Consider the following 23,269-nt stretch of genomic DNA (forward strand, 5'->3'; position numbering starts at 1 on the left):
TCACACTAGTGCAATTACATTTTTTTTCTTATTTAAACATGATTTTCACGTGTTTGAAAATTGCATGTACCCTGATGTGATTTTCTTCTCCAAAAACACATCCCACTCACATAGAAATCGCAGGCTTAGGAGCGCGATCTTTCTCTCTCTCTGCTGTGTAAATGCAGCCTTCGTTGTGGATAGTGATATGTGTCCCTGGCAATACACTGTCAGCTTTGTGAGTTTATTTCTAATGTCCTCCAGCCGCTGCAGGTTTGCATCGGTATATCCTTGTACTACATGGGTGGTAATGCTGTAGTCTTTCAGGTGGGCATAGAGAAAGCGCTCATTATGACTGGAAGTGACTCGCAGTGTCTGAATGTCGCAACATTTCAAGTGGTTGCCTGTGTGGTTTGTGCTGCTCAACAATAGATCTAATGGTAAAGACGCCTTTGTAATCTCCCCCTGCTTGTTGTGATGGCTTTTAGGCTTTGTTATGAGCAGCACCCTCTCCTAATCTTTTATTTGGCCAGTAATGTCACACTTGCAGTCGTCGTCCTTCTCCTAATAGTTTTTCACCAAGCGAAAAAATAAATGGCCATTTTCCAGACATCTTATTTGTGTTTCTGTCACATGCAGGCTGCTTTTACTTTGATTTTTATTATGCTACGGCACTGGAAGGAGTCATACAGATGTCTGCTTGTAATGAATAGTTCAGATTTACTGTATTTTTACACAGCCACACACTTAAACTATACATCTGCATCATTGGAATAGCTTTTTTTTTCTCGTTTAGACAATGCCCTTTATCCAAATGAATATCATGTAAATAGTCGCTGGCATTTACAGCTGTACCGAGATGGTTCTAAGCTCCGGCTTTAAATGAAATGGTAATAACGGATACAGTCAGAGCCGGCGCCGGAGTAATAAGAATGATTATTGAAAGCTCTTGTAATGCTCCATGCACACTTGTAATGGACTGTTGCATATAATATGGGGCATGCACTTTGGGGAATCTAATGTTTAAATTGCCTACAAAACACTGTTTGACCTTCTTTTTGCTTCTTATAAAGGTGCCTACATACTTCATCCAAACCTACTGATTTTAGTAGGCCTGTCAACCATCTAATCTTCATAGCTGATAGCAGTTGGGGAAACAAAGATCCTGTGTGTTGGATGTTGGATCTCAACATGCACAATCTTGTGTTTTAATGAGGTGTTTGCAACGACTAATTTACTTTTTGCTGTTGCATGCACAGCTGAGAGGAGTAGCTGTCAGATAGCATTTGGCTGAGCAGCTCGTCCATCAAAGATACATGGACAGATTTAAGGGAGGTGTTACTTTATCCCGCCACCGCCCAAAAAGAAGAAAAAAATATCCACCATATGATTATTGGGGACCTCCATCAGCAGGGTTCATACACATCATGGGAAGTCGTGAAATACCTGGAAATGTCATGGAATTTTCTGATTTAACATGGATTTTAGCTTTTTGTCATGGAATTTTTTTTGAGTCTTGATAAGGGTGCATTCAGACGACCGTATATCGGCTGGGTTTTCATGCCCACCCGATATACGACGTCTCTCTCCGCAGGGGGAGGAGGCTGGAAGAGCTGGGAGCAGTGCTCTGAGCTCCCACCCCCTCTCTGCCTCCTCTCCACCCCCCTGCACTATTTTCAATGAGGAGAGGTGGGATGGGGTGGAGCTAATTCCCGGATCTTAGCCCCGCCCATTCCTACCTCCTCTCATTGCAAATAGTGGAGAGGGGACGGGAGCTCAGAGCAATGCTCCCGACTCTTCCAGCCTCCCCCACTGCAGAGAGACACGCCGTATATCGGCTGGGCGTGCAAACCCAGCCGATATATACGGTCGTCTGAAAGCACCCTTAGAGTCGAATCTGTGCTTTTTTTTTCCACTGAGAAATTACTTTTACTCGTACTTTAAGTTAATTGACTGCGGTTCGTACGCTAAAGATGGGAGGATGGTTGGGTGATCGACAGAATCAAAGACGCAGGTTTGTCAAAATATTCCAAGTTCTTTTCTATCTGAGAGTAAAGTCTGTTTAAAAAAAAAAAAAAACATAACATTTGGCAAACTCTCTTAATTTCATTCTGTTCTGGTGGTATAGAGTCTGTAATGATTAGGCTAACAACACAAAAGAATCTTAATACTCAGTCTATGAAATATTTTTTGCATTTTTGATTTCAAAGTTCAGTGAATTTTGTTCTCAGCCGACCTCTCATGCTTGGATTTTTTATTAAATAAAATTATTTAACTGGAAATAGCTTGACATAGCAGGTTGTGTCATTACTTTTGTATATAAAACAATAATAAAATAAAAGATAAGGCTGCATCCACACTTGCTACAAAATCATCATTTTTTTTTTCTCCCTTCCTTAACATTAGAAAGTCCAAGTAACTATTTTGCTAGAAAAAAAAAATGCATAAAAAATTTGCAAGTAGCATCAACGCGATGCTACATTTTACCAAGAGAAAAAAATCTCCGCCGCTACAAAATTGTGTGTACATAGCGATATTGCAGCAATTGTGTAGCAGCGATATCCCTGTTGCCCGTGTAAAACAGGCCTAAACCTTTGTGCATGTATTTTGATTTCCGCGAGTGTTATTGAAAATAAAGATTTTTGTCATGAGAAAAAAATTAATAAGCCTGTGTGAACCCTGATCAGTCATGGGAATGGCACACCCAAAGTCATGCTAGTAAAAAGACCACAACTTCTTGGGCTAGGTGATCAAATTAATTTTATCAATTTCGCCCTTTCATATCACCACGATTCTGGATTTGCCTGGAATTGATAAATTTATTTCAAGTGGTTGTCCAGGGTTAGATAAACAAGGATGTGTTTGCTATTGCAGCTCAGCTCCATTGAACTGAATGGGAAGCAGGAGAATCATGGTTCCCAGCCTAATTATGGGTTTTCTAGAGCAGGAGGCAAGGAACAAGACCACTAAACGCTGAGAGAAAGACTTGGCTGACAAGCTGTAGTGCAGCAGCAGTTTTGTGTTCATTAGGGCTGGGTGCTGTCTGTGGGGACGCCTCCATTCTGGCAGCGCTGTGATTGATGACAATGATGCTTGCTCCTGTGTAACAGCATAGGAACAGCCATCACTGGGACGATGGTCGGGCATTGTTTGCCCGACAGCTCGTCTTGTCTAAGAGGACCATTAGAAGTGTAGCCTTGTCCTACAGAAATTGCCAAGAAAGCCAAGGTGGCAGCCAGTACAGTTTCCTATACCCTCAAAAGGCTCTTGAAAACGAACAGGAAGAGGTCTGGCAGACTAAAGGCCATGACTAAATCAGATGTCAAGTTTTTGAGAGTCAACCATTTGTGTGATCGGCACCTCACAGCACAAAATCTTCAAGCACAGTTTAATGGGGCAAAATATAAATGAGTTTCCATTTCATCTGTGAAGAGTACACTTCAGGTCTGCAGGTTTTGGCAGGTACAGTATCAGTAAGGAAACCACTGCTAAGATGGCAAAATATAAAAAGAAAGACTTGCCTGGGCCAAGCAGCGCCTCCCGTGGAAGAAGGTCCTATGGACTGGTGAATCAGAATTTGACATCTTTGGTACATCACGCAGGTATTTGTACGCTGTTTAAGTAGGTGAAAGGATGGTTCCTAGAGTATGTGACATCAACTGTCAAATATGGAGGAGGAAGCTCGATGCTTGGGCTCTTTTGTTGGCTCCAGAGTTGGCGACTGACACACTGAACGAGAAGGGCTACCACAGCATTTTGATATTCCATGCAATACTCTCTGGTGTACGCCTAGTTGGTCAGGGGCTCATATTACAACAAGACAATGATCCAAAACTATACTTTCAGCTGCGTCTGAGGATCAACAAGTATTTTCCATTGTTTTCAATGTGATGTGTTTTCCGGCCCCATTGAAAACAATGGACAAGGCATTCCCAGGGAACGCCCAAAGATAGGACATGCTGTGTTTTTTGTTTTTGAGCTGGTGACGTCACTCGCTTGTTTGCTTGTTCAAACGAGAATCGGCTCGTCTACAAGCAGCCTTATAAAGCTTCTCTACCTTAATCGAGGGGTGCCTGATAAATGTAATGCTGTGTAAGCTTCCCTGGATCCAGTCCCCATGTACCACATAAGCTGATGACCCCCGGGTGTGATTCTACTCCCTCCTGAGAGTGTTTTTTGCGCTCGTTGAACCTGCAGCAGGACCCTCTGTAGACCCTGCTTCTGCATAGCTAGATTGTTCCTTTTTCTTGCACATGTCTTAGTGCCATCATTGCAAACTATACTGTGGTTCCCTGCTGCTACTACTACTACTAACTAGTTGTTGGAATCTGCAGAGCTCTTGGATCTCGTAGTCTCTTTATACTATTTTAATTCAGCCTCTCTAGTCTGCTCACCCAGTTGTTGAGGTATGTCCACACAGCGGAGTTCACCATGGAAAATTCCACCTGAATTCTGCCTCTAAAATCTATGTCAAAATCTGATTTGTGCTAATCTGCGTGTAGAATTTGCCATGTCAATGGCCAAAATCCAAGTGCGAAATTTTGATGCAATGAATCTATTTTCCGTGTTTTTTCGCATCAAGACACTTCTTGATCGAAAATTCCTCATGTGGATTTTGCCCATTGACTAGGCAAATTCCACATGCAGATCCATGTGAAAATCCATGTAAAAAATAAATGTGTATTTTAGAGGTGGAAATCACATGGCATTTTTCCATGGTGAATTCTGCCATGTGAACATGCCCTCACTGTCGTCTGTGTTTTTTTTTTTTTCTTTGTCTGGCTTTTCTCTCATGCTCTTATCCATGTGTGGGGTAACCCTTCTCTACAGCTCATACAGAGTAATACAGCCATAAACTTGTTCATATGTGGCATTACCGTACTACTTGTTACACTATAGGGCCAACACACTGTTATACGGATACTTCGTATATAGTGTTCTCTACTTTGTTTTGTTTAACCCTTTCCAATCCAATTTGTATCCTGGTTTTACACTTTTTTTTTTTTTTTTCTGCCGTTTTAAAACGGAGCTATCTGCTGGCTAAAGCCAGTACTGCATGAGGTGACACGTTGGATAAGCTCGCATTGTACAATAAGAGAACCCAGACGGATGTCTTCCAACATCAGAGCTGTACAGCCTTAAATCATAATGTCTTTAGACATCAGTGGATTGGAAAGGGTTAATAAAGCTTTCTTGAACAAAACAACAAACTCAAAATGTGTACAACCCCTGGATCTGCTATTGTATGTGAATGAGCATCTTCAAGTACGTGTTTCTTTATGACTTTTTATTTCTACGCATCAAGTCCCCAATTTACAGGTGTCACCCCACACGGCTCACCATCCCACTCCCTATATGCCTGGTCCACCATCATTTGTTTGGCTCTGGGCATGTATCCATCTCAGCCATATGTCCTGATATTTTTGGCTGGTCTTACGTTTGGTGTATATGCTCCTTTCCCACGGTAAGATTTGATTGACCTTGTTTTTGAATTCTCCCAGCGTGGGTGGTTCTTCATCTAACCATCGCTGAGCTATTGTTTTTCTACCTATGTACAATAGTCTGGCTACCGCCAGTTTTTCATGGTCATCTAGCGGTAGATCTTGTGTGTATCCCAGAATGCACACATATGGTGTAAAGTCCATACGTATGCCAAATGCCGCGTTTATTGCATTTCTTATTTCCGCCCAATATCTATGCAATTTCGGACATCTCCATAGCATGTGGATTAGGTCCGCCGTGTGGGTTTTGCACCTTGCACATATCGGAGAGGTTCTTATTCCTAGATTGTACAAGAAGGCCGGGGTGCGGTACACTCTGTGTATTAGGAATATTTGCGAGACTCTGTGTGACTCGCTCAGAGATGGTTTAGGTGTCATTTGTAGGATTTCCTCCCAGTGCGACTCCTCAATGGGCCCTATGTCTGCCTCCCATTTTGCTTTTGTTGGTATGGGGTTGCGTGCGTTAACCGTGTCCTGTATGTGGGAGTATAGTACAGATATCTTCCCCGCTGTGGTGGTGGCATTCCCTATTATGTCCGCTACTATGTTCGTTGTCACTGTTATTTCTGTCGAGTTCTTTTCCGCTTGTATAGCGTGTCTCAGCTGTAGATATTTGTAAAAGTCGCTGTTGGGGATGTCATAGTTCTGTCTTAGCTGCTCAAGGGTTTTCAGCTCTTCCCCCCCCCCCCCCCCCCCCTCCACTATCTGGACCATTCTCCTAACTCCCCTGTCTTTCCACCCTTGGAAACCTTGTAGTTTATTGATTTCTGGGAGGTATGGCTTATTCCATATGGCGGTATACTGTGTGCAGCTTTTTATATCGAGCATATTTCTGGTCTTCCATCACACTTTGTGTCAGTAGTAGCGTGGGGGCGTTTTGACTGTTTTTTTTAAACGCTCCGCGTTCCAGAGTTTCGAACAGATGTGACCCGGTGAAAAGATTTTTAAGGATTCTGAAACTGGCGTCTTGTCTCCTCTGTCTCCCATCCCCTGAGGTGTTGCAGCTGGGAGGCCATGAAGTATGAGAACGGGTTGGGCAAGGCTAGTCCGCCTTTTTCCTTTGGGTTGTATAGTAGTTCTAGTTTTTATCTTGGGTGCCTTCCCTCCCCATATGAGCTCTCTAAACAGTCTCTTGGCCTTGTGGAAGAATTTTTGTGTTATCCAGTGTGGGGAATTGTGTATTAGATATAACAATTGTGGCATCCATATCATTTTTATAAGATTCACTCTTCCTATAATTGTCATGGGTAGTTTGCGCCATACGTGGAGTTTTTGTTTCCATTTTTCCATAAGTGGTTCTAGGTTTATTTTCCTGTACTCACTAACCTTTTTCTTGATTTTAACTCCCAGATATTTAATTGTTTGGGTGCATTTCAGGGTTATTTCTCTATTAGCGATTTGCATTTCTGGGGTGTCTATTGGTAGTATTTCGGATTTGATGGTGAGTCCCGAGAATGCTCCGAATTCTTTTATGACTTGCATCGTGGTTTTCAAAAATTTTTCCCCATCCCCTAAGAATAATAGCATGTCATCCGCATATAAGGCGATTTTCTCCTCCATGTTTCCTCTACGGAATCCCACTATTCCCTGGTGTGATCGGATTTTACACTCTAGGGGCTCTATTGCTAGCGCAAACAGGAGTGGCGATAATGGGCACCCCTGCCTCGTTCCTCTATGTAGTGGGAATGTCTCTGAGGATCCCACGTTGATGGACACGTCCGCCTCCACTCTAGCATATAGGAGTTTTACCTGTCTCACAAATATTGGGCCGCATCCCATTTTTTCTAATACCTTCCACAGGTATTGCCACTCGACGCTATCAAGCGCCTTGGCTGCATCTAACGAGCATATGATTCTACCTCCGGTGTTGTCTGCGGGTATTTGTAGATTTAGGAATACCCTACGAATATTTGTTGTCGTTGACCTTGCTGGTATAAACCCGCTCTGGTCCGGGTGCACCAGGGTGGATGCCACTCTTGATAACCGATTGGCTAGGATTTTAGCTATAATTTTAACGTCTGCGCTTAATAACGATATTGGCCTACACGAGTCCATCAACAGGGGGGTCCTTTTCTGGTTTTAACAGAATTATTATTTTTGCTTTTCGCATTGTCTGTGGTAATTCCCCTTCCTGTTCCGCCTCCGCCATTGTCTCTAGAAGTTGTGGTAATAGAATATCTGCATATTGTTTATAGAATTCTATTGGGAAACCGTCCTCCCCTGGGGCCTTGTTGTTTTGCATGTCTTTTACCGCCTCTTGCATCTCCTCCAAGTCTATTGTTGCATCTAGGAACTCTCTCTGTTCCTCCGTCAATCTATGTGTTGTTATATCCGCCAAGTATTCCTCAATTTGTTCTATCGTTTTATCCAGTCTCGAGGAGTACAGGGAGGAGTAGAATTCCCGCGCGGTCTCTCTTATGGATGTTGCATCTCTAACAATCTCACCCTGTGTGTCTTTTAGTTTAATGATATATGTGGGGCTAGTTTGTGCTCGGGCTATTACTGCCAGCATATGTCCCATTTTTTCTCCCTCTTCGTAGTATGCCTGCTTCCGGAACCCATTTTTGGTGGCTGCTGTGTCTAGTGAGTATTTGTTAAGGGCCTCTTGGGCTTTTTTCCATAGATTGAGTGTTGTTATATTTTTCTCTTTTATGTAATTTTCTTCCGTTTCTTTTAATTTTTCCCGTAATTTTTGCCCTCTTTCTCTATGTCCCTTCTTTGCCTGGGTGATTTGTTGTATATATACCCCCCTCATATATGCCTTCATGGCCTCCCAGCAGACTGTCATACTTGTAGTATCTTTATTTAGAACAAAGTATTCCTCTAGTGTTGTTTTCACGTTTTCCTTGTTTAGTATATTCAGCCAATGCGGGTTCAAGTTCCATCTCTTTTGGGGGTGGCTATCAGTGTTACTGTGCTGTAGGTCCAAATGTAGCATGGAATGGTCACATATAACTCTTGGTAGGTATTCTATTGAGGCTATATCCCTGTATATCTGAATATTCCCCACTGCTAGGTCTATTCTAGATAAACATTGATGTGTAGTTGAGTAGCAGGAGTATTGATTATGTGTGGGGTACCGTGTTCTCCATATATCTATCAATGATATTTTATTTATTAATTTACCTAGTGGTGTCAGGTCCCTTTCCTCTTTTACATTTCCTGCCCGTAGTCTGTCCTGTGTAGGGTTAATGACCGAATTAAAGTCACCTATTATAAGGACTGGGATGTCCGGTTTATCTGCTAGGAATCCTATTACTTGCCGCATTATCGTGCTGTTATATGGTGGCGGGATATATACTGAAGCTATAATGCATGTATAGTTGTAGATTCTACAGTGTAGGCATAGAAAGGATCGATTTTTCGTGTTAGGCATTTAAATGGTATGTTTCTGTGTACCACTATGCTGACCCCTCTGGAGTACCTCATGTGTGTGGAGTGGAAACTCTGTCCCATCCCCCCTACTTTAAGCGTGTCCGTGTTTTCTTTTGATAGATGTGTCTCCTGCAAACATATAATAGCCGGACCTTGCTCCTTGATGACTTGTAATATTGCTGATCGTTTTGTCTGGTCGCTCATACCTCTCACGTTCCACGGGACAATCCTGACCTTACTACACATTTTCCTTATTTTTTACCCTCCTCAGAGTTACTGTTTTCTGAGCGTTACAGCCCCTTTTTGTTTTTGTGAGTGAGTCACACTGGGAGGGTCCATATCTCTGTATTTGTGTCTCGCCCACGTCACTCCATGTATATGTGTATGTACTACTGACAGTTCTCAGCAATGAGTCTCTCCAGCGAAGTTTTGGTCTAGCCCCCGCATCCACCAATACATACATTTATCCCCCTTTACTGTACACATTTTCATTACTTGCAATACACTTTTCATTTGTACAATTACATTAACATTTCTTCCCCTTATCCCTCCCTGAACCATTTTTCTACCGTACAACATTATCCCTTCTACCTGTAACTTGTTTAACATTTCCCAACTGTACGAGAGAGAGACCAAACAACAAACACCCCCAACATATAACTCACTGATCCGTTGTCTTCCCATCGGATCGGGGTACCAGTCCTCCATTCTCCTTCACGATGCATCCTGTCGTCCCAGGAGCTCCTTTCAATAGTTTCGGGTTCCCTTCAAATAAGCGTTTCTTTCGGCGTTGCCTCTTCATGGTAACTTACGCGGCCATCTTCCCCTCCGAATTTGTTCTTCACTTTGATCTATCCAGTCGCTGGCTTCTTTTGGGCTTTCAAAGAATTGTGTCGTACCCAGCGCCGCCACTCTTAACTTGGCTGGGTACAGCATTCCACAGGGCACTTGCAGGTTTCGCAATCGTCTTTTTATTTCTATAAATGTTGCGCGTTTCTTTTGTGTCTCCGTAGAGAAGTCTGGGAAAAAGGAGACTTTCGCGCCATTATATTGAATTTCACCCTTTTCTCGGGCCTTTTGGAGTATGATGTCTCGGTCTCTGTAGTGCAGTATTTTGATGAGTATCGGCCTAGCGGGAGCCCCCGGAGGGAGGGGTCGTGTAGGTACACGGTGGGCTCTTTCAATTGCAAACATCGCAGTTAGGGTGTTTCTTCCGAACAGCTCGGGCAGCCACGTTTCAAAAAATTCTGCCGGGTTTCTTCCTTCTGCTTTTTCTGGGAGGCCCACAATCCGCACGTTGTTCCTTCTTGACCTATTTTCTAGGTCGTCTACTTTGTTCTGTAGATATTGTATATCCTGCAGGTTTTTTTCCACGTCTCGTTGCATTGGCTGTATTATTTCTTCTACATCACTTATTCGTTGTTCGGTTTCTGTTAGACGTTCTGATATTTTTCGCACATCTTGCCGTAGCAGGTTTACATTACTTTGCATCGCACCCATTTGCATGTTAAGGTTGCTCAGCGATGCGTTGCATTTGGTGATTTCGCCGAAGATTTCTTTCAGCGTGGGTTCTCTGCCATTTCTCGCATCCACTTGTCTTTGGTCTTTTATGGCAGAATCATCTGTATTGTGGGAAGCATCCCATGTACCGTTATCTGGTGTGCTTGCATAATTTGCGTTCTGTGCCCCATTATCTGGATTACTTAAGTTGTCTATACTTTCTCGCACATGGTGGTCAGCCGCATTGGTGTTAACTGCGCCATCTTTTTTGCGGTTGGAGCTGCCTGCATTCCTTATGGCTTCTTGTCTGTAGTTGTCAGCATTTTGCACAGTGTGTGAGCTGCTGTGCATATCTTTATTTTGGCTGTGCTTATTAGGGTTTGCTTCTGTGCTTGCCTTGTCTGTCCATTCTTTACTTTTCACTGTCTGTATTCCCTGTGTATGTGGCTTCTTCCTCCCCTCCTGCTCCCGCCATTTGTGTGCTTTCTTGTGGGCTCCCCTGCTCCTCTATGTCTCCCCTCTGCTGCTTAGGGCTTGTGGATGCCTCTTTTCTGCCCCCCTTCCTCCCTAGCATACCTCGCCAGCTTGCGTGCCGTGTCTGCACTGCTTGTGCTGGGGCGCGGTATTGGCGTTCGTGGCTCTCTCCCGCTGGCGCCATCTTGTTTTTGCCGGCCGCCGGCTTCTTCTCCTTTCCCTCTCTCTTTACCGCGCACCATTTCCTCTCCGGGTGTTTTTCTGTCCGCCGATGCTCTCCGCCGTGCCTCCGCTCTGTGTTTTTCGGCTTTTCGCCGGCTTTTGGACCAGTTAGCAGGATCTGTTTGCTGGTTTTTACCGGAGCTACTCCAAGATGCGGCCGCTCACATCGCCGGTCAGGCTCCGCCCCGTGAATGGGCATCTTAAGCATTGCTGCTACTTGAGGACATGCCTGTATGTTAGCAGCTGCTCGATTTGAGTACTGTGTAATGAGCCTACTTTTAAAATGCTTCTTATATGTCCTAATGGAGGATGGTCTCCAGTGAGAGCCTCTCTGATAGATGAAGCATAGATCTGTGTTCTAAAGACCTGCAGGCATCCATTGTAAACAGTGGATGCCATTGATGTTAATAGGTGCCCTTGCATGCCCCAGATATTTTTGCTGGCTGTGAGGGCACCATGGTGTGCTTACTGTGTGTTTCTATAGCTGGCCTACAACAAGGTGCAGTGATGGGGTTAGTGTGGTACAACAGTGATACTTGCTGCTGTTTGCACAGTCCTTGTTTTCTTCCCTCGGCCTTTTGTAGATGCTGACTGCTTTTCACATGGCAAATGGCTTTCTGTTGATATTTTAGTTCTGTGCCAACGCTGCACAGCACTGAGCTGCCAGCATCCATGGAAACTGTTTAGTCTTTGCATACGCTTCTCCCTGGTGCTGTCTTGTCTAACTGGGACACTGTAGTTAATGTGCTGCAATGGATTACTAATTACGAGGGATAATGTGCTATGATATTCGGTATACCAAATGAATGATCTGCATAACAAGATTCTGACTTACTATTCTATACTACACCTCAATATGTCATGGGATTATAAATGTTACTTTTTCAAGGCAGTTAGTAGGTTAATCTTGATCATTTTCTAGTGTCTTGTCAAGCTTCACCAAACCTCCTTTGTTACAAATGTATTTACAGTGGTACCTCGGGATGCGAGTGCCTCAGCTTGCGTGTTTTTTGACTTGCGAACAGGCTCTCTCCTGAATTTTTGCTCCTATTTAAGATCAAAAACTCCGGTTAGGAGCCTGCTTGCAAGTCAAACAGCTGTGGCTTGGGGGGGTGGTGGTGGGTGTGGGGGTCTAATACTCACCTATCGCCGGTTTCGGTCCTCGCGGTGGCCTGCAGCGCTGCTGTAGGCTGTCGCGTCCTCCTCCATGCTGACAGAGCATTGCTTTCTGAATGTGGGGCTTAAATGCCCCGCCTCCAGCAAGCTAATGCTCTCATTGGTTAATCCAGTGCAGCGTCAGCCAATGAAAGTCTGCGCTGGGTTAACCAATCACAGCAATTCAATGATGGCTTGTAATTGCAGGCTGGGGGATCATTGATTTCAATGGTAGGTGTGCTTGTAATTGCAAGCGCCAGCCACCACATTGGGAGATACAGCTTCACCCCCACTCCAACCCCTGTGTATCCTGGCGCGGTCCCCGACTGATGAACTGTTGATGACCCACACTGAGGATAGGTCATAAGAAGTATTTTTGCCTGGAAAACTCCATAAGTAACCACCTGCTCCTGTTGATGATGTTGGTTGTAAATGATTTAGCTGTCCCAGTAAAGCCCCATTTACACACAATTATCATTTGAATGAAGGAACGCCTGAATAAATGAACAATTTTTTTTTAAATTTTTTTGCATAGAAATGCATAGCATTTAAATGTGCAGATAATCCTCTGTTTCCCTTATTAGCTAAGTGAACACTGTTTGTTGTTTGCTCAGGTGGGCGTGTGTTCATGAGCAATTTCTTGCAGGCAGCTTTTTAGTGTGAAGAAAACCCATTGTCTTCCTCAGGCATAAGTAAACAAATAGTCACTGTTTATGCACCATAAATAGTCACCCTTCCCCTCAAGTAGGTCAATTCAAGACTCCACAATTGCCATTTAAATGAAACAAGCCAATGAGTTTTTTTTAACCCCTTAGTGACCAGGCTTTTTTGCTTTTTTTCCATTTTTGTTTTTTCCTACTCCCTTTTAAAAAATCGTAGCTCCTTTATTTATCCATCGACGTGGCTGTATGAGGGCTTGTTTTTTGCGGGACGAGTTGTATTTTTCAATGGCACTATTTATTGTACCATATAATGTACTGAAAAACTATTTAAAAATTCTTAGCGGAGAGAAATGGAAAAAAAAAAACGACATTCCACCATCTTTCGGTGCGTCCTGTTTGTACGGCGCACAAATTGCAACAAGAACGACCTGATATTTTTATTCTGTGGGTCAGTACGATTACTACGATACCAAACTTATATAGTTTTTTTTTTTTTTTTTGCTGTAGTACTTGTATTTTTTTTTTTTTTTTAAGATATTTAATTTTTTTTTCAGGTATTTTCTGCGGTCACTTTGTGCGCGCAATAACTTTTTTATTTTTCTGTCAACGTAGTTGTGCAAGTGCTCAATTTTTGCGGGATGTCCTGTAGTTTCCGATAGTATCAATTTGGAATACATACAACTTTTTGATCGCTTTTTATTGCATTTTTTCTGGAAGACAGGGTAACTAAAAAAGTGTATTTCTGGCATTCTTTATTTTTTTTTTTCGGACGACGTTCACCGTGCAGGAAAAATAATGCACTACTTTGATAGTTCGGACTTTTACGGATGCGGCGATACCAAATACATATTTTTATTTTATGATTTAGATTTTTTAGTAATTGATATGGCAAAAGGGGGGTGATTTAAAGGGATTGTCCGATGCAGGGGTTAAAAAAACCACCCGCACAGCGCTTACCTGCGCTTACCTGAATCCCGGCGGTCCGGCGTCTTCATACTCACCTGCTGAAGATGGCCGCCGGGATCCTCTGTCTCCATGGACCGCAGGGCTTCTGTGCGGTCCATTGCCGATTCCAGCCTCCTGATTGGCTGGAATCGGCACGTGACGGGGCGGAGCTACACGGAGCCCCATTCAGAAAAGAAGAAGACCCGGACTGCGCAAGCGCGGCTAATTTGGCCATCGGAGGGCGAAAATTAGTCGGCACCATGGAGACGAGGACGCCAGCAACGGAGCAGGTAAGTATAAAACTTTTTATAACTTCTGTATGGCTCATAATTAATGCACAATGTATATTACAAAGTGCATTAATATGGCCATACAGAAGTGTATAGACCCACTTGCTGCCTCGGGACAACCCCTTTAAACTTATAACTTTTTTTTTTTTTTTTTTTTTTTTTTTTTTTTACAATTTTTAAAAAACTTTATTGATTTTTTTTTAACTTTACTATAGCATTACGTCATACTGCTTTTTTTACAGGCAGTCTATGAAGCCACCCTGTGTGGATAGCTTGATGGGCAGTCTGCTAAGGCAGCCCTGGGGCCATTCATTAGGCCCCCGGCTGCCATGACACCTGCACGGATCCCCCGATTTCACCGCGGGAGGGCCGTGCGGGACCCCCAAACAGCGTTCGGGGGAATTTAAATGCGGGTTAATAGCTGCGATCGGCCGAGCGCGGCTATTGCCCGCGGGTGTCAGCTGTAATAAACAGCTGACGTCCGCGCTGTATGGAGGTAGATAGCGGCGCTACCTCCCTCCATACACGTCCTGCAACAAACACTATAGGGTGGTCACTAAGGGGTTAAGCTGACTGAAAAGTCCACTTAAACAACTGCTAACGACGAGTGAGTGTTTGTTTTTTTTCCCCCCCCCCGCATTCACACTGAACGATCATCGCTCAAATTTGTTCATTGGAACGAATTTTGAGCAATAATTTTTACGTGTAAATGGGCCTTTAGCCTGTATTCGCACAACCGTGTGGATGTCACGCCCTTATAAAATGGACACAAAAAACATATCTGTGTACTGTGGGCGATGCAGGCCCCATACAATGCAGGTTTGACTTTGAGCTTTTTTTTTTCTTCTTCCATTTCCACTTCTCACTGACCATCTGTTTATGTGAAAAATTGGCTGTCTGAGAATCCTCATAGGCTATTACGAGGTGTAAGCGGGGCTGTGGAGGCAGTCGGTACATTTCTTCCTACTTCGGCTATATATATATTTTTTTTTTCTTCTAGATTTCCATTCAGTACTTATAACCATCCCTAAAAGGTAGCAATCAACCTACAAAATTTAATGCCTGACTTTATACCAGTGGACAGTGGGGATTAGGTAGTCTGAAGATTGCATTGGCCATGTTGAACAGCCGAAAACGGGATCACTGGAATCCGATAACCTGCATCAAACTGCAGGGAATATAACCCCCTTCATTCCTCCATTTCTGGGGCAGAATCTTGTCCCAAAACTGGAGGGTTGCCTTAAAGGGGTTGTCTCGCGAAAGCAAGTGGGGGTATACACTTCTGTATGGCCATATTAATGCACTTTGTAATATACATCGTGCATTAAATATGAGCCATACAGAAGTTATTCACTTACCTGCTCCGTTGCTAGCGTCCCCGTTGCCATGGTTCCGTCTAACTTCGGTGTCTTCTTGCTTTTTTAGACGCGCTTGCGCAGATGGATCTTCTCCCTTCGGCTGGTCTTGGAAGCATCGGCGTTTTGGCTCCGCCCCCTTTTCGCGTCATCGCGTAGCTCCGCCCCCGTCATGTGCCGATTCCAGCCAATCAGGAGGCTGGAACCGGCACACGTCATGGGGCGGAGCTACGCGATGATGCGTACAAGGGGGCGGAGCCAAAACGCCGATGCTTCCAAGACATATTACAGAAGTGTATAACCCCACTTGCTGCCGCGAGACAACCCCTTTAATCCTAAAGTAAACTGGAACCCAGGCTGATCAAATCTATCTCCCCTTGTAAACTTTCCACTACAACTTCAATCATTTAATGGCCTGTTCACATCAGCATCGGAGCCTCCATTCAGAACCTCTATCACTAGATTCTGGTAATATACAGGGGGGAACGGCGCTTCATGCAGCGCTATTTCATCCTATAAAATACCCGCTGGCTGGAAGCGGAGTGGACTGCATTATAGTCATTGTGGCCCGTTCAGTATCCTCATATGATGGTTCTATTCAGCCAGCGGGTTTGTGTTTTGTATTTTTTCCTGTTCCATCAAGGGAGCAGAAAAACATAACTTCAGCGCTGATGTGAACCCCAAGACGTCCACTCGTATCAGATTTCTCTTTACTTCAGTGTATTGTTGAAGGGCTCTCGCACACGTGTATACCGGATGCGTATCTCCCGTGCGGGGAGCACACAACAGTATGCACTACACGTGTAATATGTGCCAAGATGGTGCGTGCTGCTGTCTTTTTTTTGCGTGTGCATTTCACACGCTGTGGGTGAGGCACTGTTGAAAGTAATGTAAAGTTTATTACAGCATATCACGTGCACAAATCCAGCATGTGTAATACACAAAGACACGGCACGTGTGAGTGCGCCAACAAGTGACCTTCTAGAAGCCAGGCTATGGTAAAAGTTAGAAATCGCACCTAGGCAGGTCATTAGAAATCTGTCGGATGAAACAAAGCTGTTTTTTTTTTTTGTAAGGAAAGTAGAATGTAATATTCGCCCCAAACTGTACAGATAGGATTGGATGGGGATACAATGATCAGAGAGGCTCATTACTGGAAATTGTGTGTAATGTGATCATCAGTCTCCTCTTGTAATCTTCCTGAGAATTACTTGGGTGATTGTAGTAGCCGTGATCAGTGGATGGAATACATTCTGCTTTCTAGCTGCTGAAGGCGCCTGCTTTTATTGTGGTTACCTACTCAGAATGTCCTTACAAGACTGGATCAACCAATGCAGTGGGATTTCCCAGCATGGGCTAAAGGAGCTGACACATGTTATGTTGAAAAGGTAACCTTTTCAACATGTATGAACCTTTTCAGCTGCTGGGCATCTCTGAACAGTGTTCACATTGTTAACAACTTGTATCACAAAATGAGTAATCCTCCTTCTGTAAGTAGATATATTGAGAATGCCATGTATGCCCATGTCTCTGTACTTATCTGAACTAAATCTGTGTCCTGAATTAAATGTATTCAACTGTGATTGCCTGTTTGCCTACTTGAAGTAATCTATTTAAAGGGAACCTTATTGGGTCCCTATCTGCAGGCAGCCTGGTCTAGTGACACACATGCTGATTTCAGCAATCTGTCACTTATATCAATCTGCTCAGCCTTTTTTGGAAATCTTACTTTTGATAGTTTACAGCACTTTGCAGGAGGGGTGAGGGGTACAGTGCATCTTACCAATATTTTATGAATTCACTTCCTCTCTCTAGGCTCTGATTGACAGGTGTCTATGTTACTGTGGATATGGAGAGACCTGTCAATCAGTGTGGGGAGTGAATAAATGAAAATTAATGAGCAACACCAGAGTCCACTCTACAGTGCACTGTGCAATTTCAAAAGTAAGATTTCCAAAATGGCTGAAAAGATTGGTGTAAGTGACCGCTGAAATCAATGTGTCTGTCACTATAGTCTGCTGTCTGTGGTAAGGGACCTGAAAGGTTCACTTGAGGGGGGGGGGTCTCACAAGAATGGATTTTTTTTATTGTGGAATCCGCAATTGCCGTCCACATGGAGGATCCATGTTACAGGCTGTTAAACGCTTGCAGCATGATGGGGAAAATGCACAGGGATGCCAGTTGATCGGATGATACGCTGTGCATGTGCGTACATCTGCGCGGAAAAACAATCGCATCTACAATCATTCACAGTTACGTTCTGCGATGTATCGCAGTACTTCCGCTGCAGAAATCTGCTCGCAGAATCAGACCAGTTTGTGTGAGCCCGGCCTTAAAGAGATGGTCACCATATTTCTGCACTCCTCCGAGAGCAGCACAATGTAGTCTAATAATGTAGTGTAATTTATAGTAGTCCTGTATACTCATGAACTACAGGCTGTCTACACCCACCCCGCCCTCCAGCCAATGATTGCCTGCCTATTACTGTGCCTAGAGAGAGCTGCCAATCATTGGCGGGTGGGCGTGGCTAAATATGCAGGACTAGTTGTGTGTGTGGCTGCTGCCGCCGCCAGATTCCTACAGATCCACGACAGACACGACCTTATGCTGCCCTCAGAGGACTGCAAAAAACATGGCAACAAAATTCCTTTTGGGGGAAGCCACACGTGGGGTGTTTGAGCCTGCCAATGCAAAGTACATTGACAGTGAAGGTACGAAGCATCGAATGCTCCCTAAACTAGAGATCCTGGGTGAGAGGGACTACGGCTACGTTCACACAAGCCAGCATCTCGTACAAGTTGTGTTACAAGATGCACAAGACTCCTGTGAATATAAACTCCATTACACATGACCAAATTCTCCCCTGACAAACAGCGATGCTGCAAGGTTAAGAATTGTAGTATGTTATCTTTTCACATTCCTTTGGACCGCCTCCACCATTGTTTTAAAGGCATTGCATGGCACCCACATGCCAAGTGATGTTTCCCACTGATATCCTATAATGCGCATGAAGCACACACTGGAGGATCGCAATTTCCCAGAAGTAATGCAAGATGTTTTTGAATGAAAAATACATCCGCGTGTATAACACACATTGCAGAGCGCCTTAATGGCCAAGTTTCTCGGCCCGATATTGTGCTCACCCCTGTGAATGTGGGCTGAGGGTAATTTTAGACAACCCAATTACTATTTGAACTAGCAAGTCACATTCCTGCTAGCTCGTTCACTCTCATTCAGTCTGTTTAGATAGGCCGATGCATTGTTGACTCGTTCAAATGATAATCAGTCCTTCACATTCTTTCTCTAAGTGAATGAGAGGGACTGAACTATTGCGGCTTAAACCGAATGATAATAAGTAAACGAGGCAACAATGGTTTTTATGTCTGCATTAAATGAACGACAAAGTGAACAACTCTCGTTCTTCATTCAGTCGTTGGGTTGTATTTTAGACACATGATTGTTCAATTTTGCTTGTTTGAACGTTGTTTGTTTTGTTTTTCTATTTAATGATCATCGTTTTGTCTAAACGCACCTAACTAAGCTAATCAGATCCTGTATTACAAAAAGGTTAGTGTTACCTTTACATTATGGTGCAACATAAAGTGGCAAGCAGAGTGCCACCATAGGGGTTGTCTGTCATTGTATGATCAATGCAGTTTGTGGAAAAGATATTATATATATATATATATATATATATATATATATATATATATATATATATATATATATATATATATATATATATATATATAAATATAATAATTTTTTATTTTTTTTTTGGTCCTCAGTTAACTGACCGCCATCTTTCCTTTTTTTTTGATTAATAGATTCTCTGATTTCTACATATTACAATTATTACATGTTGCCAGATGGGACTTACTGCCTGGCACCTCCACCACCAGAAATAGATTCTAATGCCTGCTACAACTCCTTGCCAGCGGGAGATGGAGCACAAATTGCCACAACTTCACAGTCCAGCATCTCTCTATCTCTAAACAATGGTGAAAGCAACAGACTGCCCCAGGAAGTATCTGCACCCAGGTAATAACATGTTAGTTTGTGCTCTTCTCTGCACTTTTACAATTGGCACATTTCTAGTAACCTAGATGTGTCTTGTAGCTGTTTTCATTTCTCTAGACCTAGAATTGTGTGTGTTAAAAGCAGAACACTGCCTATGTCTAAAGCTTTGCTCAAAATCAAATGTGAACACATCTACTGTACGGGCCGACCTGTCTGACTTGGCATGAGGAATAGTGCTGCATGCAATGTTGGTCTTATCAAAACGACTGAAACGGAACCTGACGGATCTTATAATAAGTCAGGTCTGTCGGATGCTGATATCTGTTGTGCGATGTGTCCGGTAGCGCATTTACCGTAAAACAAAACTGCAATACAACAGAGCCTAAAATATATACCGCATTTCTGTTCAATTCTGACTAGTTTTTGTTTGTTGGATTTTTGTACATTTCTTTATCTTTCTCTAGGCTAACGTGGAAGTTTTTTGTCCAGTAGCAATGAAGTGGTCAATAAGCTACTTTGCGAATCCATGCTCATGCTTGTCTATAGCACAGCATTATCGGCTGTCCACATTACAATCACCTATATTTAGGGTTGCATGTTGTGATTTGGGATCCAAAGGATAGACTGATGACCATGCCGGCCACCATCAAGCTCTTGAGAAATTACCTGTGAAGTCCTGCACACATAGGGCTAACTTGTATTTGTGATTTTATAGAAAGCTGAGGAATACTACAAAAAAATCCTGCTTTAAAGGGCTATCTGAGTTGTTTTTTTATTAAGTAACGTTCCCTGTGCCAAAACATAATTGCCTATATTCTCCTTGCAAGTATAGGCTATCCTGAACTACCTCTCAGTATTCGTCTTGACTGGATCCAGAAGCCTGTGATGTCCCGTGTGCAGGCTGACTGCAGCCTATCACAGACCTCAGCAATTGCGCACTGAGGTCTGTGATTGGCTGCAGTGGCCTGTGATGTCCCGCAAACTGGCTGCTGCAGTCTGTAAGTACATCATGACAGGGAGACCTAGTGCGGTACACATGGGGAGCCAGGATAGGTTGAGTATAGGCTATTTGTTATGTTGTGGCACTTGGAACGCTAATTAATAGAAAAAAAAGCTAAGTTAAAAATTGAACTCTGGCATCCTTTTTAATATTAACCCCCTAACTTTACAGTATGTACTTTACATCATGGAGGTTCAGGGTTTGTATGGAGGACGATCAGGGGCCGATCCTGCTCTGTACAATGCGGGTGCTGGCTGTTTCATAGAGCCGACACCCGCCCGCAACCGTTCTGATAATCACCATCACTGATGGGAGCTGTTAACCCTTCATAAATGCCCTGATCAACCTTTTTGGAGGTCCTGAATGCGCCCGTGCAATTGAGATCCTGGGGTGCCTTTCAGTTGGCATGGCAGCCAGGAGCCTTCTGAAAGCCCCCAGGGCTGCCATTACAGATTGCTATTCAAGCTATGCCTGTCAGATCGCAGTAGAATTACAATATGTTGCAGGAGCGATCAAATCATCATAAGTCCCCTATGGGGACTAAAAAGACAAATGTAAACAGTTTAAAAAGATTTTATTAAAAAAAAAATTTGCCATACTTATAATAATATCTAAATGAATAAACCCAAACACATTTGGTTTAATTGCGCCCATAAAAGTCTGATTTATCAAAGCAATATATTATTTACCCCACACACTGAATGTCAGAAAAATAAACCGTGCCAAAATTGTGCCTTTTTTTTTTTCTTTGTCGCCCGGTGTCCAAGAAAAATGTAGTAAAAAGCAATCAAAAAGCCTATCAGTACCATTTTGGAGTACATATGAAACTACCGGACGTCTCGCACAACCAAATAGACAGCAAAATAAAATAAATTTTCTGCTGCCACCTTCTTGGAGCCATAGCTTTATTTTTTTTCCAAAGAGTTTTTGTTTTAATATTTATTTATTTTATTTTTTTTTAAGTAGTACAGCAAAAATGTTAATATAATCGAGTGTCGCAGTAATTGTGTTGACCCATAGAATAAAGTTATGCCATGTCTGCTGTAGAAACCTTTTAGCATTGTGTTAATCTTGTTTTGTGCTGGTCTTTTCATGACATATGTCCCTAGATATGTAAGTGATAAATCTGCAAATACTTAAAGGAAGTAATATCCCATTAGTGCGGCCCTCCATATAGTGCGTAAGGATATTAAGACAGAGATCAATAAATGAGCTGCCATGACGCCAAGTAATGAGAATTATTTTTTTCTATCCCTGGTTTTCTTCCTATTTTTTATATTTCAAGGATTTTTGTGTTTTTAATGTTCAGTGTGTCGGGTTTTTTTATGTGAAGGTTTGGAAGTTTACTGTCTACTCAGGGTCATTTAATTAAGTTTCCCATTTTTCCCCTAAAATAAGATTTTCCTTTTCAGCAGTACATCAAGTAGGTTATTATAATTTAATTCTACTTTTTCTGCTGACCTGCCTGGTACAGATAGCGTGCTGACACTCAGAAGTTTTATTCAGTAGCACATACATAGAACCGTAACTTCCCCACCATTGTGTACTCTTCACAATATTCTAACAACTTTATAAGTTTCCTGAGTGAATGCAGACATTGATTAAAGTACGGTCTGCTTTTTCTTCTATTGTATTCTGCTTCGATCAATATTTCTATTTAAGTGAATCTAGTAAGTAAAACATGTGAGATACTGAATACAATAGTAAATATTCAATACTTTAACATAGCTGGAACTTTAAAAGAAAAAATATATACTGCATGATTATATGCTGTAACTCCTTGTCATGACAGTTCAACTCTTGGTCAGGAAGGGTATCGTTTCGCCTTAAAGGGGTTGTCCGGCCAGAAACATTGCATGTCATTACTTCTGTTTGCCCATTTCCATGCACTTTGTAATATACATTGTGCATGGAAAATGAAGCAAATAGAAGTTTTGGACTTACCTGAAGGGGTGCCCCCCCCCTCCCCGTGTGGCTCCTCCGTCGTCCCTGGTTACGATAAGAATTTTCTCTTCTTCTTGTCGGTGCGGGAACGAGCCTCTTCTCATCCGCGCATGCGCAGTTGTTCTCTCTGCAGCCGGGACCGATATACGATCTCCTTGTGTGCAGGGGGAGGAGGATGGAAGAGCGAGGAGCAGGTATGGAGCTCCCGCCCCCTCTCTGCTTCCTCACCGCCCCTCTGCACTATTTGCAATGGGGAGAGGCGGGCCGGGGGCGGGGCTAAGTGGCGATAATTAGCCCCACCCCCTTTCCACCTCTCCCCATTGCAAATAGTGCAGAGGAGGCAGAGAGGGGGCGGGAGCTCGGTTCCTGCTCCTCACTCTTTCATCCCCCCCCCCCCCCCCCCCCCCCCCTCCTGCACACAAGGAGATCGTATATCGGTCCCGGCTGCAGAGAGAAGAACCGCATGCGCGGATGAGAAGAGGCTCGTTTCCGCGCCGACAAGAGCTGCTGCGGCCCGACAAGAAGAAGAGAAGATTCTTGTTGTAACCAGGGACAACGGAGGAGCAACACGGGGGGGGGGGGGGGGGGGGCACCCCTTCAGGTAAGTCCAAAACTTCTGTTTGCTTCATTTTCCATGCACAATGTATATTACAAAGTGCATGGAAATGGGCAAACAGAAGTAATGACATGCAATGTTTCTGGCCGGACAACCCCTTTAAGGAGAGCAACTAGATGGTGAGTGAGGTGACTTATAAGGCCATCCATGCTAATATGGGGAAGATGGAACGATACCTCTGCAGCGCCACCTATTTGAAAGCAGCATTCATGCGAGTCAATGTCAGACCTT

At 43.4% G+C, this 23,269-nt stretch overlaps 1 protein-coding gene across 3 annotated transcripts in view; it reads left to right on the top strand.

Moving 5' to 3' along the window:
* Positions 1–23,269, top strand: part of SFSWAP (splicing factor SWAP) — a 120,929-nt gene that overhangs the window by 34,265 nt on the left and 63,395 nt on the right. For all 3 annotated transcript variants that reach the window (XM_066603419.1, XM_066603421.1, XM_066603420.1), the window contains one exon: positions 19,286–19,499. In XM_066603419.1, coding sequence (XP_066459516.1) covers positions 19,286–19,499 — 214 coding nt within the window. The remainder of the gene's footprint in view (positions 1–19,285; positions 19,500–23,269) is intronic.

Source organism: Eleutherodactylus coqui, chromosome 5 (assembly GCF_035609145.1).
Source record: "Eleutherodactylus coqui strain aEleCoq1 chromosome 5, aEleCoq1.hap1, whole genome shotgun sequence".
In the NCBI taxonomy this organism is placed as follows: domain Eukaryota; kingdom Metazoa; phylum Chordata; class Amphibia; order Anura; family Eleutherodactylidae; genus Eleutherodactylus; species Eleutherodactylus coqui.